We start from the raw sequence: 19,095 nt of genomic DNA on the forward strand, positions 1-19,095 counted from the left end.
TCTCAATATTAAAATTAAGTATATTCTTGAGAATTGGTTAAATATTAAATAATCTTAATTGTTCAAAAATTAAGCATCAATATTGATCATGCGCTTTTAGTACATAAGGCATAACCAAGTAATTTTGAGGTGTGAGCCAATTTATAAAGTGACAAAATATAACTGAAATCTACTACGACATAAAATCTAGCAGCATTACAAATTCCTGATATATGATTTGGACAAATGTAAAAGGAGGAGGAAGAGAGACAACTGCCAAAATGTCATTGTTTGGTAAAATAAGCTATCCAAATGTTATATTTTTAAAAAAATAAATCAAAATTTTATGTTTAAAGATTCGTTGCCGGCCTTAACAAACAAGTCGTATTATGCCATGTATCAGTGTATCACCAACACAAAACCCATTATCGATAAGTTAAGGATTTGGGCCTGTTTGGTGTGATGTATAAGGCCTGATAATATAAGTTTATACTATCCGTTATGACATTTTCAGTTATTTGGTATGATAATCGTATAGTATAAACTTATACAGCAGGATCTCTTTATACATCAAAATGATGTATAACTTAATCAAGCCTAAGGGCATGTTTGGTGCACTGTATAGGATAAGATCTGATAGTATAAGACCTGATAGTATAAGGCCTGATAGTATAAGACCTGATTAAATTTTAATATTATTCAGCGTTTGGCATGATACTGTATAAGATGATGTATTGTATAAGATAATATTATCCAGTGTTTGATAATACACTGTATAATACTAGATAGGATAAAAATAAATATTTTTGACAAAAATACCCTTTAATAAAGAATTTATATAATTCTTTTAAATATGTTATATAATATTAATTTTTATAAAATTTTATCGATTAATATGTCGAAAAAATAAAATAATTTTTGTAAAAATAAAAATCTTCAATATTCAAAAAAAATCATGACTACTATATATATATATATATATATATATATATATATATATATATATATATATATATGCTCTGGTTTCAATCACAAAAGACATAAACAACACTCACTATTAAAATATTTGTACGTTATTAGGCAATAGCTAATGAAGATCAACAGTGACGTACAACCAAAAATATTGAATACATATCAGCTAGGACAAATACCTCATCATGCTGATTAAATTCTAGTTAAGTTTCACATAATGACACCATAAACCATGTCATTTCATTCACATAGTAGTAGCATAAAGTAGTGACATGAAGTTTCCAATATAAAAGTGCATAACTTTAAGGTACAATTTAAATTTAAATACAAAAGATAAAAAAAAAAGACCACTTATGGGCTCAATGAACAACCCGATCATTGTACATTTCATTAGCCAATGCATCTCTCCAAGCACTCCACGCTTCACTTGTATCTATGGTGTCTATGCTATCATGTAGTTCTTCATCCACCTCCTCGTCAATAGATATGTTACCTAGCTCTATCTCTAAAGGATCTGTATCCATTTCCCTCCTGATCAAATTGTGCAGTAAGAAACAAGCAATAATAATTCGGTTGTGAGTCTTAACAGGATAAAAACTTGGACTTCTAAGAATTGCCCAACGCATCTTCAACAACCCAAATGTCCTTTCTATGACATTTCTAGCTTGAGCATGTCGCTTATTGAAAACTTCTTGAGGAGTTGCCGGGATATATCCATGTCTCCACTCGCTTAGATGGTACCTTGTCCCCCTATAAGGGGCAAGAAACCCATCCCCATTGGTGTATCCAGCATCAACCAAATAGTAGTATCCTATTTAATAAAACAAGTAAGATTCATTATATATTTTTCTATTTAATAGAACAAGAAAGGTTCAATATACCATATATTGTAATAAAATGACTAAATTGAATGTAATTTTCACGTTCTTACCTGTTGGAACCTTAAGGCCATTTCTCCTATTAATTGCATCACGCAATACCCTAGCATCTGAAGCTTAACCCTCCCAACCCGGCAACACATATACAAATTTCATGTCTCGTGAGCACACTCCTAACACATTTGTGGCAATTTCACCTTTTCGACTTCTATATCTTGGCTTCTCAGCCTCAGGAACATTAACAGTAATATAAGTTCCATCTAAAGCTCCAAGACAACCCTATAATAGATAAGTAAACAACCTCTACGAATTTATCACATGAAATAAGTACAAACAATCCAAAATTGAAAAATAATAATAATTCATACCTTAAACCATTTCCACCTATCGTCAGTGCAATTCTCAGGAACTGGATCTGGTACCTTCAATAAATTTTCTTGCAACCTCAACACAGACTTTAAAACTAAATTGAAGTATCTACTAACAGTTTCCCCCGACCGTTGGAATTTAAACTTGATGACACGATTTTTAGCATGGTGAGCTAATATGTGTAAAAACATAGCTACCTGTTCTTCTATTGATACTAACCCATCTTCCTTTAGCTTGCCCTCAACACGTACAAGAGAACACAATACTCGAAATGTGTAAGTATTCATTCGGAGTTGTTCTACACAAGCAACATCATCATTTATTAGCCTCCTTATGAATGCCACCCTTGATTCTTCCCTTATCCTTGGTATTGCTCGTTGCCTTAGTGATAATCTCCCACGTCGTCTTTGAACAGCACAACACATGCGTAGGTAAGACACAATACATATAATGACTATCTCCAAAAAGGCTTGTTCCATCATCAACCTCATTGACATGATAACAAGGAGCTCAATTATATCATTAAGCCATCCATTTGGGTCATTTAGCCATCGAATTGGATCAAACCTTTCATTAGGGTCCATATGACCCTTGTGAAGTGAAGATAACCCTTGAATGATAGACTCTTGGTAAATTCAGTGTCGATACTTTTATTGCCACCAGTGCCTGCAAAGGAATTGTTTTGTATTGGTTTGGGTCACAAAGCACAAATGGTATGACAATAGATTTTAATTCAAAGTTGATGCTTCAAATAGTTTAATTCCATGGTTTTGCATGTGCAAGAGAAGCAGCTTTTTGTATTGTAAATGTTGCCCAAATTTGAATTTAAAATAGAAGAGAAAACTAGTTAAAGTTGTTTGCTTCAAACGGTGTATTTTTGCTGCAGTTGAAATTCCATATCAGTATTTCCAAAAAAAAAATGATATCAGTAGCTAATCTCATGAAAAGGGAAAACCGCTAAAGTTTTAACTATAAGGAAATGAAGCAAAGTAAGTTGTCACAACACTAAAAAGAAAAGTATGACTCAACTAACCTGTGGAGACAATCTAATGCATTCACGGCACAATGCCTGCTAAACTAGAATAGCAAACAAAAATGTAGGCATAAAGAAAATAAAAAAAAGTGGACAAAAAGGTAGATAGATAGCACTAACCCAAAAGGACTTTGTAGTGTTAATAAGCCCCTTAAAAAAACTTTCAAAACAATTTTAAGAAGAAACAAAAAAAAAATATGAAAGATGTGTGATTCTATAAGATGAGTCTCTGTTCATCCAATTCAGTTTCTCAGCCTAGCAGTTAGAACAATTGAACTTCAGGCACCACTCACTGACAACACAATCCTCATTGTCAAGAGATATAAATGTTCAATGTATAAAAGAAAAAATAAGAATTCAATTTACAATTTGAACTCACAAGGTGATTTTGGAGGCTCAATACATTGTTTCCATCCTTGGTAAGCCAAGGGAGACAAAAGACTATTTTGCAGTTCAACAGACTGAAAATAAATAAACAATTGGTAATTTTGAAACAAATAAAAGACAAAAAAAAATGTCAAATTAACATGCACTCTACTTACTGTTTGGCGTTGCAATTTGCAAAGCACCCTCTAACAAAGCCAAGTGCCTAGGCTTCGGAGCATTCGACTCCTGCAATGGCAATTAATTGATTACAAAATTTGGGTTTTCATCAAAATAAAATCTTTCTTTCTTTCTTTATTTCTTACATGGATGCAAGCACAAACAACCGTTTTCCAGGGCCAAGTCACAATTAATTTAAAAAATGTAAGGAAATAAAAAGAGAGAGGGAAAATTAGGACTTACAGAGAACATAGAAGGTGAAGCACGACCCAAAGGGAACATGAAAGGGTTTCTGAGAAGTTGTCAATAGCTTAAGCTCAAGAATCAGAATGAGAAAGGGTTTCCCGTGACCTGTGAACTATGAAGAACAACCAGTGAATCACAATGGAATGGGCGGAGGAGAAGTGTGTTGTGTCAACGTGAGGAGCCTGAACCAGATGCCTCTATTCCCTCAGGCGGCCAAGCCGTCTTGCCTACGGCAGCATACTGTACGGAGAAGATAACGAGTTGGTTGTTTTTGAGAAAGTTCAAAGGTGAACGTCAATGGGAAGAGAAGGGGCAGATGGGGAATGGAGAAATTAACCTAATACATCACACTCTTATCAGGTCTAATCCTTACCCCCCAGCCCTGATTAGATTATACATCATTTTGATGTATTAAACAATCATACTGTATAAGCTTATACTATACAATGGTCATTCCAAACAACTGAAAATGTCATAATGTATAGTATAAGCTTATACTATCAGGCCTTATACATCACACCAAATAGGCCCTAAGAGTGTTGAATTAGGCCTGATAAGGGATTGATGTATTAATATTACTTACAAGTACAATTCTCAAGAACTAATATTTCATTTCAATATTTATATATTAAAATAATTTTTTTAATATATTAATTTTTAAAATATTGAAAGATATCATCTTATACAATATCATACCAAACGCTGAATAGTATTAAAATTTAATTAGATTTATACAATCAGACCTTATACTATTAGACCTTATCCTATACTATACACCAAACATGCTCTTGATGTTCGCCCGATAAATCCAAGACATGTTATTTATAATAGGAGGTCCCACCGCATGTGGCATAATATTACTATTAATCATGAAGCAAAATATTTGAAAACACAAAAAAATATTGAAAATAGTGCATTTTGATTAATTAATTAATTGCACGACAAAAGGCAAGTTCATTCGTTGCATGTGATATCCCAAAAACCACTTTCTTCATATAATATAAAAATATTAAGAGAACAAAATTAATTAATCAAGTCTAATTGATTGTTTTATAATATTGTTCATAAAATTTATTTAAAATATGAATTCAATTAAATCTAACTTTATCAAATTTAAACAGGTTTAATTTTGATTGAAATTTTTAGTTTTTATTAAAAAAAACATATTATAATTTTGGTAACTTAAAAATATGTAAAAAAAAGAATTTTATTAAAATACATGAAATTCAGATATAAGATGAAAATTTAATTTTAAATCAATTATTAATATTATAATATATGCTCAAATTTAAGAGGATAAATTAAATTAGTTTGAGATATAATAACCAAATTACCGAATAAACATAAATAGGATTTAATGTTTAACATGTTCTAGGAGATAAAATTATCTTCAATATTTTTACCCAAAAAAAATAAATATCTACAACATATATATAAAACTACGTGGAATTCATGTTTTCATGTAATTAGTATGAAAACTTTTAAAATAAAAGATAAATGAAGCAATAAATTAAAATTTAATAATACCATAAAAATTTGTTGTAATATATATTATATTATACAATTATTTTTATACTATCACTTAATATATATGATAATTGTCACTTTCTTAAAATATTTCATGTGAACTTAACTTTATCTCTTGATTAATGTATAATTAAGGCGCAATATTTTTTGAATATTATATAATTCTAATATTATATCCTATAATTAATAGTTAACTCAGTAATATTATGTCACGTGGTATAATGTGGTGAAGCATATTATAAGAGGCGGCAAGTCTTGAACCCATGGATTAGCTATGGGTTTTTTTGATAGTAGGTCTTGACACTGCATCACATGATGAATCAAGACTCATTGAGCTTGATAACGAGTCTTCTAACATGGTATTTGATGAAAAATTTAATAAATGTGATATTTGAATAATAATTTTTTTGTCAAAAAGTTAATATTTTGATCATTGTCCTGAAAAAATGTGACACGTAAAAAATTTAAATGTGATTTCTTTAAGAATAAAATAGAGGTATTAATCAAAATATTAATGATTTTAATAGAATAAATGAAAAAAAAACATACGATAGATAAATAAATAAAAAATACAGGACAGATAAGCAATAAAAAAATCGTAATGAATTTTTTGAACTTTTTCAACTTTTGTCAAAAGAAAATGGAGGGGATAATTCAGTGGCGAAAGTGTAAAATAAAATGATCAGGGGAGGCAAAAATAATGGGGACAAAGTTAGTTTTTGCATATATATATATATTCGTCAGCCCTAATGTCTTGTCACCGTATTGGTTAGTCAGCAGTGGCTAACATAGTCACGCACGACTCTAACTACCTCTGTAGTCCTACCTGCCTTTCCGAATAATTTTTTTTTTAGACCTTCAATTTCTTAATTTAAAAAGGTGGAAGAGCATCTATTTACTTTAATTTTTAATTTCTAATTTTATTACTATTTTTTATATTAACTTGTTACGAATAAATCAAAAAAAAAGTTAATAATAATTCTCATCAACTACCAATTAAAATAATAACCCCCATCAATATTTAAGATTAAAATGATGAAAGTACAAATAAAATGAGTAAAATCCCAAGTAACGGCACATCAACATGCAGTAATGTCTTACTTCCAAGGCTCTAAGGGCCGCAGCATTTTTTTAAGGATGATCACAGATTGAGTTATGTTAATTTTGAAAACAAAGTAAAAATAAAATTTATTAAGTTTAATTGAATCAAAATGAGTTGAGTGTTGTTTTTATCAGTCTAAACCAACTCTACTTAGTGCCCGTTTGGATGGCTTTTATTCTTAAAAAAGTTTACTTTTTCAAAAAATAAAAGTCTTTTTGAGAATTTTTAAATGTTTGTATAACAACTTTTTAAAAAAGTAAAATTTAAAATAAAAGTTAAAATACTGCTATTTTCATAGTCAATAGTTGGTTGCTTTTGAAAAAAGCAGAAATTAAAAAATAATATAAATTATTTTTTTGGAAAAAAAATAATGTAAACTTTTAAAATACAATTTTAACCTCGTTATATCATACTTATTTTATCTCTCCTTATCTCTATTTTATCTCTCCTTTAATGTAATTTTATATATAAAAATTACTTTTTTATTTTAACATCCAAATAATTTTTTTATGTAAAAGTGATTTTCAGATCATACATTCAAACGTAAAATAACTTTACCTTTTAAAAAAATTTATTTTAAAAAAAATAATGCATAAAAAGTTATTTTTTTAAAAGCTCATACAAACGGACCCTTAATTATAGTCCGTTGATTTAGATTGGATTGAAATTTTTAGTTTCTATATAAAGTTTACTAAAAAAATTATTTCACGTATTTTTAAAATAACAAAAATCGTATTATTTTATATTTAAATATTTTAAATAATTAGATTAATTTAATTTAATTGTACTAAAAAATTCAAAATTTGATATAAAAATCAATTAAAGCCGAGTTATTCGGATTGAATCAAAATTAACTACATTCCTAGTCCAATCGATCATATTAAATCAGACTCATAATCAACCTTAATTTCTTTGTCCGTTACATACCAATGTCAAAAAGTACTGCGTGCGATGACTTATGCATGCCTTACTCTTTCTAGATGCCGATGAGGCGATAACAATAATGATGCATAAATGATAATAATTGAAGAATAAAGACAAAGAAATGGATAGAAAAGAAAGATGGGACATTTCTATTTTCTATTTTCTAGAAGGGATACTCTAAACTGATTAAAAAGAAAGAAAATGAAGGTCAAAAAGGTTTGGTTTGACAATCATTGTAGAATTTTCCAAATACCTATTCATAAAGTGTTGATGTAATTTTTATAAATGAATAGATGATAAATGTTCAAAAAAAATTATGTAATTAATTAAATAATAATATTTTTTCTTTTTCTTTTTTTTAGAAAATATGATTTTCCTGATTTCGATGTTTTAGCTAAGCCATATTGGAGATTATTTCAAGATCAGAAGTCGTTTCATGTTTGTTGGTTGAAGGACGTTATTATCAAACCCGTTGGTCTTTCTGGAATGTTCAAAGTGGGGTCTTTGCAGAGTTCCAATAACAGAATCCACTGTGACAGGATACCATTAATGTGTGGCAAGGTGATCAAATAATATGATTATATAATTATTTTTTTACACAAGAAGATCTAAATTTATTCTTAGATCAATATGTAGGACGTGGTTGTCCAAGCAAAAAAATGGAGTTATATAACATCTTTTTTCTTACAATTACTTTTATAATTGTTGGTTCAAAATTAAATTAACTGTAAAATTATTAATATAGTCTTATTCAACAGTTTAAATGTTTTTGGTTAAATTGGTTCTTCACATGATATGAGAGCATCATGTTATGGGTTCGATCCTCGTGTTCCCCATTTAATTAATAATAATTTTTTTAGCGCAAGTAAGTGAGCATGTGCATTGTCTATCTTTGAAGTTCAACAGACTCTCACATAAGAAGACGTGTTAGTTTTATATAAAATTATTAATAGCCTCACCTAATAATTTAAATTTTTGGGTTGAAATGATTTTTTATGATTTTGATTTTGAATCAATAACCATAGAATGTTGGTAAGAGATTATAAGAAAAAAAATTTGTTGTAAATATAAGTTTATCAAATAAATATCTTTTTTTTTTGGTAAGCTTATCAAATAAATATCTTAATTAGTGAAAGATGAGACAAACTTTTATCTAATTTCAAAGTTTTCAATAGGAGCTAAATTATTTTTCTAGATGGAATGATAAGTTTTTAATCAAACAACTAAAAAGTAGTGAAGTTTGAGTTTTTGAAATTAATTAAACTAATACTCAAGATGTTTCAATTTATCTATTTTTCAAATTTTAAAACTGGTTATTCATAAAAGTGTGATCTAGAAATGTGGACAAGTCAAAAGATTGTAAAATAAAATCATATTAACTTTTATTTGAATTGAAAATTTTGTTTCATATATATATATATATATATATATGGAAAGTTATACTTATAACCTATTTTCGTTTAAAAGTTCGTACAATTATATCTTAACCATTGATTTTCGTCAATCAACGGTTAAGATTTTCGCAAATTAAATTTATTAATTAATTATTAATTCACAATAAATGACAATTGTTGATTGGCAGAAATCAACGGTTAAATATGATTGTAAGAGTTTATAAACTATTTGGATTGTAAATATAACTCTTATATATATATATATTGTAGAAAAAAAAGTTTAAACAAATTTTTTATTTTAAATATTATATTGTAGAATTTTATTTAAATTATCAATTTAAATATATACTAAATTTTGTATATCAAATAAAAAAATTATTGTCATAAGTAATGGATTCAAATAACCTGTACAGTACACGTAAACAACTATTTAATAATGATTCCTTCAAAATATGGAATAGAAAAAATTTTAAGTGAAGGATTCAAATGTCAATAGGTTTTTTAAAATGCATGTTGGCCGATGGGATCCAGGAGTAGTTCCAGAAAAGGATTTAGGTGTTTTTCTAATAAAAAAGTAACACCCCAGAAAAAAAAATTACCGCATTTTAAAATGGCAACAGATTCTTTCTTTTATTTTTTTGATTTATTTATTTATGTATCATTTTTTAATCAGAAAGACAGGGATAAAGACAATAAAAAGAGACAGGTGATTTAATTTACAATTATATGGGAGAGCCATCCCACAATCGACTCAATAATTGAGAAAACCGATAAAGAAATAAAAAATAATTTTGTAGTTATGTTAAAATATAGTAGAAGGAGCTTGTGGTTCATGTTAGGGGTGTTCGCGGTCTGGATTGGAAGCAAAAATCATCTGATCCAATCTCTTCGGTTTGATTATGTAATCATCTATTCGGTTTGAATTTTTTTTCAAATCCGATCCGATCCAATCCAATTTTTTCGGTTTGGATTGGATCGATTTTCGATTTTTTAAAAATTCTAAAATTTATTTCATGATTATTGTGCAAATAATATCTCTTGTATATATTGATTTTGTAATTTTATTTTTTTTAAATATAAAAGCATCATTAAACGATAATATAGTTTTTTCTTTTTTGGCAATGAGATATGAAGGTCTACACAAATTAAATTTTGTTAATGAGATGTGACTAGACTTTTTCTTGGGTTTAGTTGTTGGGTTAATGAGTCGTTGGTTTAGAAATTTTTGGGTTATGATTGGGGAAAAACCCAAGTAGGTAGAGGAAAATTAATATATTGGATCGGTTTGGATTGGATCGGTTTTCATTGATCAATCCGAAAACCTGTCCAATCCAATTAAAATTTACGGTTTTTTCTTCGATTTTTGATTTTTCGATTTTCGATTTATTCGGTTATCAATTTTTCGATTCGGTTATTGCGGTTTGAATCGATTTGGATCGGTTGATGAACACCCCTAGTTCATGTGTTATATATTTGGCTTGGATTGTATGAGTTGAATAATCGATGAATTGATGGATAAACATTATAAAGAAAATTAGTTAAAATTTTATTAATTTTTTTTAAAAAAAATCCCTAAATGTCAATCAAAACCAAACATATTATTATTGAATGAAAAGACTATTTCTCTGGTCAAGAGATAATTTTATCTCTAGTAAAAAGGAGAAATACTGGCTATCAAAAAAAAGAGAGGAGAAATACTAAACTCTTATTGAAAACACACTCCCAATGGAACTAAAATTAACCACAAAAAATTACAAATAATAGTGATTGCTTTTCTTCCCGCTTTGTTGGGGTGGTTCAGCTTCAAGCGTTACGCTCAGAATTTGAAACACTTCGAATGAAGTCAGGAGAATCAATTGTAGACTATTTCTCTCGCGTGATGACTATTGTCAACAAGATGAGAATCCATGGCGACAGGACAAAAGAAATCATTGTGATTGAAAAAATACTTCGATCCTTAACACCAAAATTTAATTTTGTTGTTTGTGCTATAGAAGAATCTAAAAATATTGATGACCTTTCTCTTGATGAATTGCAAAGCTCGTTGTTGGTGCATGAGCAGAAGTTCAAACAGGAGGATGCTAATGATCATGCATTGAAGGCATCAACAGAAAATCACACAGCAAGAGGAGGAGGCAGAAGCCAAGGAAGGGGAAGAGGTCAAGGAAGAGGAAATAGAGATCGTAGCAACCAACAACAGTTCCATGGTAATTATTCCCATCAAGATTCTCAAGGAAGAGGAAGAGGAAGAGGAAGAGGAAGAGGAAGCGAACGAGGACGAGGAGGCCACTATTCGACTAGTTATAGACCAAAGTCTGCAGACAAGTCAAATATTGAATGCTACAGATGTCATACGTATGACCATATTGCAATAGAATGTAGAACTTATATGAATAACAAAAATGGAGAAAGTACTAACTTTGCAGAAAAAGAAGAAGGGGAAGAAGAAGTATCTTTTTTGATGGTGTGCCATGTAAATGAAAAAACTCAGCAAAACTTGTGGTATTTAGACACTGGCTGCAGTAACCACATGTGTGGAGATAAAAAGGCATTTTCACAGTTAGATGAGTCTTTCCGCAACACCGTCAAGTTTGGTGACAACTCCACCATATCTGTCATGGGAAAAGGAAAGGTCACTCTTCATACCATAGAAAACTCCACCCACACTATTTCTAACGTTCTATTTGTTCCAGATTTGAAAACCAACTTGCTTAGTGTGGGACAGCTGCACTATGAGATTTCTATAAAAGGTGGAGTATGTCGAATTCAAGATGCAAAGCTGGGATTAATTGATAAAGTCAACATGACGAGAAACCGAATGTTTCCGTTAATTCTTCGCAATATTGGCCATTCATGTTTTTCTGCAAGATTGAAGGATGTAGCATGGCTATGGCATTTTCGATATGGGCATCTCAATTTTGGAGGATTGAAGACACTCCAACAAAAGAATATGGTGACCGGCCTTCCTCAAATTGTTGTGCCATCAGAAGTTTGTGAAAATTGTGTTGTTAGCAAACAACACCGTAATCGATTTCCACATGGTAAATCATGGAGAGCAATGAAGACGTTGGAGCTAGTCCATTCAGATATTTGTGGGCCTATAAATCCATCTTCTAATGGAGGTAAAAGATATATAATTACCTTCATTGATGATTATAGCAGGAAAATTTGGGTTTATTTTTTGCAGGAAAAATCTGAAGCTTTTGCAGCCTTAAAAATTTTTAAAGCACTTGTTGAAAAAGAAGCTGACAATCCGATAAAAGAAGCTGACTGATCGTGGTGGAGAATACAACTCACTTGAATTTACAAATTTTTGTGAGATGCATGGGATCAAAAGGCAACTTACAGCAGCCTATACACTGCAGCAAAATGGCGTTTGTGAAAGAAAAAATAAAACAATTCTAAATATAGCGAGAAGTCTTTTGACAACAAGCGGAGTTCCAAAAAGTTTCTGGCCTGAAGCAGCCAACTGGAGCATTCATAATTTGAATAGAAGTCCTACATTTGCTGTTCAAAATATGACACTAGAAGAAGCATGGAGCGGTTGAAGACCAACTGTAGAGCATTTCAGAATTTTTGGATGCATTGCCTATGCCCATATTCCAGACCAAAAGAGGACGAAGCTAGATAACAAGGGAGAAAAATGCATTTTTCTTGGTGTTAGTGATCAATCAAAAGCCTATAAATTATATAATCCTAACACTAAGAAAATCATTATTAATCGTGATGTCATCTTTGATGAAGAGGAGTTTTGGAAGTGGAGCAATGAAACTGTTGGGAAAATTTCTACTAATTTTGATGAAGAAGATGAAACGCAGCAGCTTGAGGAGAATCAACAGCAACAAATTCCATCTATTACACAAGATGAGGAGCGGCCTCAGCGTGTTAGAAAGAGACCTTCTTGGATGGCTGATTATGAGGTAACTGGTATTGACCAGACCGAGGACCCACTTATTCATTTTGCATTGTTTTCAGATTGTGATCCTACCTCTTTTGAAGTAGCTAAAAAAGAAGAAAAATGGAGAAAGGCAATGGATGAAGTTGCAGCAATTGAAAGAAATAATACATGGGAGTTAACTAATCTTCCAAGAGGGAAAAAGACAATTGGTGTCAAATGGGTGTACAAGACAAAATTGAAGGAGAATGGTGAAGTTGACAAGTACAAGGCACGCTTATTAGCTAAAGGCTATAAGCAAGAGTTTGGAGTGGATTATAAAGAAGTTTTTGCTCCAGTTGCCCGACATGATACAATTAGATTGGTGATTGCATTGGCAGCTCAAAATTCTTGGCCTATTTTCCAATTGGATGTGAAATCTGCATTTTTACATGGTGACCTTCAAGAACAGGTATTTATTGACCAACCTCCTGGTTATGTGAAACTTGACAGTGAAAGCAAAGTTTACATATTGAAAAAGGCATTATACGGGCTAAAACAAGCCCCACATGCTTGGTATAGTCGCATTGAAGCTTATTTTATGAGGGAAGGTTTTATAAAATGCCCATATGAGCATACTCTTTTTATTAAAAAAGGTGATGGAGGAAAATTGCTTATTGTTTGCTTATATGTGGATGATCTTATTTTTACTGGAAATGATAGTGCCATGTTTGACAAATTTAAGAAGGGATGAATTTGATATGTCTAATCTTGGGATGATGCATTACTTTTTGGGTATTGAGGTGTTTCAATCAGCTGCAGGAATTTTTATTTGCCAAAAGAAATATGTTCAAGAGATTTTAGACAAGTTTCAAATGAAGAATTGTAATTCTGTAAGTACACCAACTGAGTTTGGTTTGAAGCTCATGAAAGATCCTGAAGGAAGAAAGGTGGACAGCACACTCTACAAGCAAATTGTGGGAAGCTTGACGTATTTGACTGCAACGAGACCTGATATCATGCATGCTGTGTGTCTTATTAGTAGGTACATGGAATGCCCAAAAGAAATTCACCTTAATGCTGCAAAAAGAATTCTTCGTTACCTGCAAGGTACTAGTTCTCATGGGCTCTTTTATAAGAAAGAAGAAAAGTCAAAATTAATTGGCTTTACAGATAGTGATTATGCGGGAGATGTAGACGATAGAAGAAGCACTTCAGGGTATGTTTTTATGTTGGGTTCAGGAGCTGTTTCATGGTTCTCAAAGAAGCAACGTATTTGACTGCAACGAGACCTGATATCATGCATGCTGTGTGTCTTATTAGCAGGTACATGGAATGCCCAAAAGAAATTCACCTTAATGTTGCAAAAAGAATTCTCCGTTACTTGCAAGGTACTAGTTCTCATGGGCTCTTTTATAAGAAAGAAGAAAAGTCAAAATTAATTGGCTTTACAGATAGTGATTATACGGGAGATGTAGACGATAGAAGAAGCACTTCAGGGTATGCTTTTATGTTGGGTTCAAGAGCTGTTTCATGGTCCTCAAAGAAGCAACATATTTGACTGCAACGAGACCTGATATCATGCATGTTGTGTGTCTTATTAGTAGGTACATGGAATGCCCAAAAGAAATTCACCTTAATGCTGCAAAAAGAATTCTCTGTTACCTGCAAGGTACTAGTTCTCATAGGCTCTTTTATAAGACAAAAGAAAAGTCAAAATTAATTGGCTTTACATATAGTGATTATGCGAGAGATGTAGACGATAGAAGAAGCACTTCAGGGTATGTTTTTATGTTGGGTTCAGGAGCTGTTTCATGGTCCTCAAAGAAGCAGTCAATTGTTACTCTGTCGTCAACAACTGAAGCTGAGTCTGTTACTGCAACTTCATGTGCTTGTCAAGCTATTTGGTTGAGGAAGATTCTTGAAGAACTTCACTTCAAGCAAGAAGGAGCAACTTTAACTTATTGTGACAATAATTCTGCAATTAAATTGTCAAAGAATCCAATTTTACATGGGAAAAGCAAGCATATAGATGTAAAGTATCATTTCTTAAGGGATCTTACAAAGGATGGTATAATTGATCTTATTTTTTGTAGAAGTGAAGACCATGTTGCTGATTTGTTTACGAAGCCTCTCAAATGTGTTGGGTTTCAAGTCAAAGGATTTGGAGTAAACTGAATTTTTCAAGAACATCAGTTTAAGGGAGGGAATGTTAGAGTCTCTTTATTTTTGTCCGTTAGAAAATTTAATGGTCTTTTAAGTTTGATGTAACGGCCATGTGGTGGCTACACTAAAGTTGTTTGATGAGTCTTAACGATATTATAATGGGTCAGTTTTGGGTAGTATAATGAGTCATTAAGTTAGTGTTTATTTAGGTGTAATGTGTCTCTTAATTGTTATGTTTTTCAGTTTTAGTTTATGGCTTATATTAAGTTTGGGTCAGTTTATGAAATTTGTATTCCCTCTTCAAATATTGTGAGATATTTTTCTGTATCTTATTTTTCTTTTAACAATGTTACGGGAGAACTCAAAACCTTTGCAAAAGATTTATTCACCAATAGGTCAAATGAGAAACCACAATAAGTGGGCCGACACCACATTTTAACCCAAAACCTTAAGGCTGTAGGTTTATGTTATATGGTCATCACTTGGTCTATGTCTAGTCAATATGGTACTTCTTTACAACTCATACTTGAATACTTCAAACATCTTCCCCTTAAGTATGAGACTCAACATCATGCTCCCCCTTAAGGGCAACTTCTACGGAAGTCTTTTTTTTTCTTTAAGTATTGAAGTCACACTAGCCTTCTGCGGAGGCCTTGAAACATCACCATCTCTAAATACCTGGCCCAGCCAAACCTTTGGCTTTGATACCACTTCGTAAAATCCCTTAAGAAATGATACTTTACATCTATATGCTTGCTTCTCCCATGTAAAATTAGATTCTTTGACAATTTAATTGCAGAATTATTGTCACAATAAATTAAAGTTGCTCCTTCTTGCTTGAAGTGAAGTTCTTCAAGAATCTTCCTCAACCAAACAGCTTGACAAGCACATGAAGTTGCAGCAACGAACTCAGCTTCAGTTGTTGACAGAGTAACAATTGACTGCTTCTTTGAGGACCGTGAAACAGCTCCTGAACCCAACATAAAAACATACCCTGAAGTGCTTCTTCTATCGTCTACATCTCCCGCATAATCACTACCTGTAAAGCCAATTAATTTTGACTTTTCTTCTTTCTTATAAAAGAGCCCATGAGAACTAGTACCTTGCAGGTAACGGAGAATTCTTTTTGCAACATATTTTTCTTTTAACAGTGGTATCAGAGCAAATAGTAATATTGAGTCTATTGCAGCAATTATGAATGTAGATAAATTGATGCAATTAGTTTCAACACATTAAAAGAAGCAAGTGTAATATTGAGTCTTTCAGGGCAGATTCGTATTTTGGCAACTTGGTCATCTCTTAAAGTTATGCTAATACGTTATATATAATGTTCACACAAATTTTTACACCATCAGAATATACAGCAGTACTAGTACTCACAAAATCGACCCAGAACAAGGGAATAATTGTGCCAGTTTACAGATGAATACGACGAGAGTGGCCCTAAAAACATATTCCCCTTTTGGGCATATGAATGATCAAATACTAGGTTCCACCCTTACAAGATGAGTGATGACGTTCTCTCCTTATGTTTGACAACTATTAACATCTAGTAAAGTATATAATGTTGGTCATAGACTGCTCTCTGCACTACAATCTCTGTTTGAATAAACAACTACATACAGAGATTGTAGTGCAGAGAGCATTTTGAATTTTGTGCAAAAAAAGTTGCCTTGCAAGGACAGTCTCATAAATGAGCATTAAACGTTAAGCTGTGTCTCTTACTAGTTCCCTGATAGATGTTTGTCCAAAAAAGCTTTAGCCAAATTACTGAAGCTCACACTAACTTCATCAGCTGCTGCGTACCTCTTGATGACATCAACAACTTCGGGCTTTAAAACCTCTTCCGTGTTAGATTCGTTACAGAGATAATAAAGTGCCCCAAGTGCATAATTTGCCTAATATCAGGTAAATGCATTGGTTATTTATCAAATCCTAATTGGATCTTCCATGGAAGTAAATTAACTTTAGAATGTAAAGGTCAATGTAAGAGGCATTGTTTATTCTGTAATTACCATAAGCAATTTTGGGAATAAGTTATCAGTAATGCAAGTTTGGTAATTATAAGGGTATACAATAACATAATGTTCTGAGAAATCAAAAATAGAAAGTAGTATATAGAAAACCAAGGATGTTGATTAAATTTCATATGAAAAATCATATTAAAATTACTTTTCACATATAAACATTAAGAAGTTACATTTTGTAATGAAGTAGCAAAAATAATTCGTGCTTGAATATAACTTGAGCAGAAAAATGGTGTCAAAAAGCAATTTCGAGAATCTGGGTGTGCATGGTTTAATAATCCCCTTGGCCTACAGGCTACAGGGTGTGCAACTTAAGAGCCAAACGTAATCACAAGCCAAAGAAGTGAAACAATGTCAACAAGCAAGTTCTTATCCTTACAGTGTTCCTAACTGGGCTTGATAAACATTGAATGATAAGAGGTATCCCACCAAACTTAGTTATAATTGCAGCATTGGCCGGATCTGCAAAAAAATTGCAATGTCTTTTTGTCATATGGATAAATAATTAATCAAGTAGAAATGATGATATCACAAAAGGTGGAACAGCTAGAATTACCAACACAAGAATTGCAGATCCCTCCAACACCGAATTCTACAAGCTTTTCATTGGGTTCAGTTATGCAGTCCAGGAAAAGTTCCAAAACATTAAGCTGCAATCATATGCAAGGGCATTTTAGTTCATTGTGTGCAGTTTTCCTTCCAGCAAAGAAAATTGAAGGGTCCATACCTGACGCAAGAAGTTATAGTTGTAAGGATCATAGGCGAAGTTGGCCAAATTTGCCAAAATCTTCTCTCTTGTTTCTGCCAAACAGAAGACACATAACCAACCCTAGGCAGCAAAACATGAACAATTGCACAAACAAAGGTGCCTGAAACAGTTTTTAATTCGGACATTATTCATTTACCGTCATCAGATGTGTTCTGAAACTGATTCACCAGTTCCTGAAACAAACATTTTATCCATCTTAGGTTCTCATACGAAATCAAATCAACGCAACGCAACATATATAATATAATGGTACCTCATTGAATCACAAATATAATGTTTTTATTATAATATTGTATTTAGAAAGAAAAAAAAACAGAGAAGAAGAAGAAGCACCTGAAGATATTGCAATCTGGGAGTTCCGTATTTTCCTGTTCGCTCTTGTTGCCTCTGGTCATTGGTGAACATGTATGCCGTTCTTCTAGTCTAGTCAAAAATGGGAAAAAATCAGAAATTATCAATAAAAAAAGAAGTAACGAAGTGAATTTCGTGTGTTGCTAGCCTTCCTAGTGTTCTAGATATTACAAATTGCGTTAGAGGAAACTTCATAAAACGAAAACATCAGTGCTTCGTGTCATTTATGCATTTTGTCAAACAGATAATAGGTTGGCCAAGCATAGTGTAATATGTAAAAACTATATCTAAGATGAAAACCACTGAATCAATGGCTGTAGGGTGAATAATAATCAATATTAAGTATTCAACTATTATATTAGATTTATTTATTTATAATAAAAAAAGACAAAGAGGAAGAGGGGACAGCGGTTCTGCAAGTTACCGAATCAATGTAACGCAGGACTGGGTTTCTTCCTATGGTTGAACCAAATGCTCTCAGAAAACATTCCAAAATCTACCTGGCTCGTTGTTTACTCTCTATTCTTTTTCATTTCTGGGCTTTTGCTACTAGGCCCAGCTTAAGAAAAAGGAAATAAAATAGTTTTTTTTTTTTTTTTAGTAAACACCATTTTTAGTCCCTGTCAATATCTACGAAGTCCTTTTTAGTCCCTGGCAATAAAAAAGGACCAAATTGATCCCTGAAATTACAAAAAAAGGGTCATGTTAGTCCTTATGTCAACTTCCAAATATGTAGAGTGACCCTTTTCTTGTACTTTCAGGGACCAATTTGGTTCTTTTTTATTGTCAGAGACTGAAAAGGACTTCGTAGATATTGTCAGAGACTAAAAAGGGTATTTACTCTTTTTTTTTGGTATTTAGGAGATTTACAAGAGATAAATAAAAGAACCCAATGGGTGCAGCTCAGTTGGTAACTTGGCGCTGAGTTAGTGGGGTTGGAT

General features: G+C 31.8%; 1 protein-coding gene and 1 pseudogene across 2 annotated transcripts; both read right to left on the reverse strand.

Moving 5' to 3' along the window:
• Positions 1-1,310: 1,310 nt before the first annotated feature.
• On the reverse strand, positions 1,311-2,389 carry LOC133292665 (protein ALP1-like; annotated as a pseudogene).
• Positions 2,390-15,901: 13,512 nt separating this feature from the next.
• On the reverse strand, positions 15,902-18,621 carry LOC133293360 (uncharacterized). 2 transcript variants are annotated; one of them, XM_061491936.1, is made up of 8 exons: positions 18,579-18,603; positions 18,137-18,226; positions 17,940-17,976; positions 17,762-17,835; positions 17,591-17,684; positions 17,414-17,496; positions 16,733-16,905; positions 15,902-16,046 (listed from the first exon to the last, which is right to left on the reverse strand). In XM_061491936.1, coding segments are annotated over exons 2-8 (534 nt in total). In that variant the 5' UTR covers positions 18,209-18,226; positions 18,579-18,603; the 3' UTR covers positions 15,902-16,045. The 2 variants fall into 2 exon arrangements, with proteins under 2 accessions (XP_061347920.1, XP_061347911.1); XM_061491927.1 differs by lacking the exon at positions 15,902-16,046 and having other exon boundaries at positions 16,345-16,905; positions 18,579-18,621.
• Between the last annotated feature and the right edge of the window lie 474 nt (positions 18,622-19,095).

Source organism: Gastrolobium bilobum, unplaced genomic scaffold, assembly GCF_033153095.1.
Source record: "Gastrolobium bilobum isolate Gb01-03AN ecotype WA unplaced genomic scaffold, APGP_CSIRO_Gbil_v1 utg909, whole genome shotgun sequence".
In the NCBI taxonomy this organism is placed as follows: Eukaryota; Viridiplantae; Streptophyta; class Magnoliopsida; order Fabales; family Fabaceae; genus Gastrolobium; species Gastrolobium bilobum.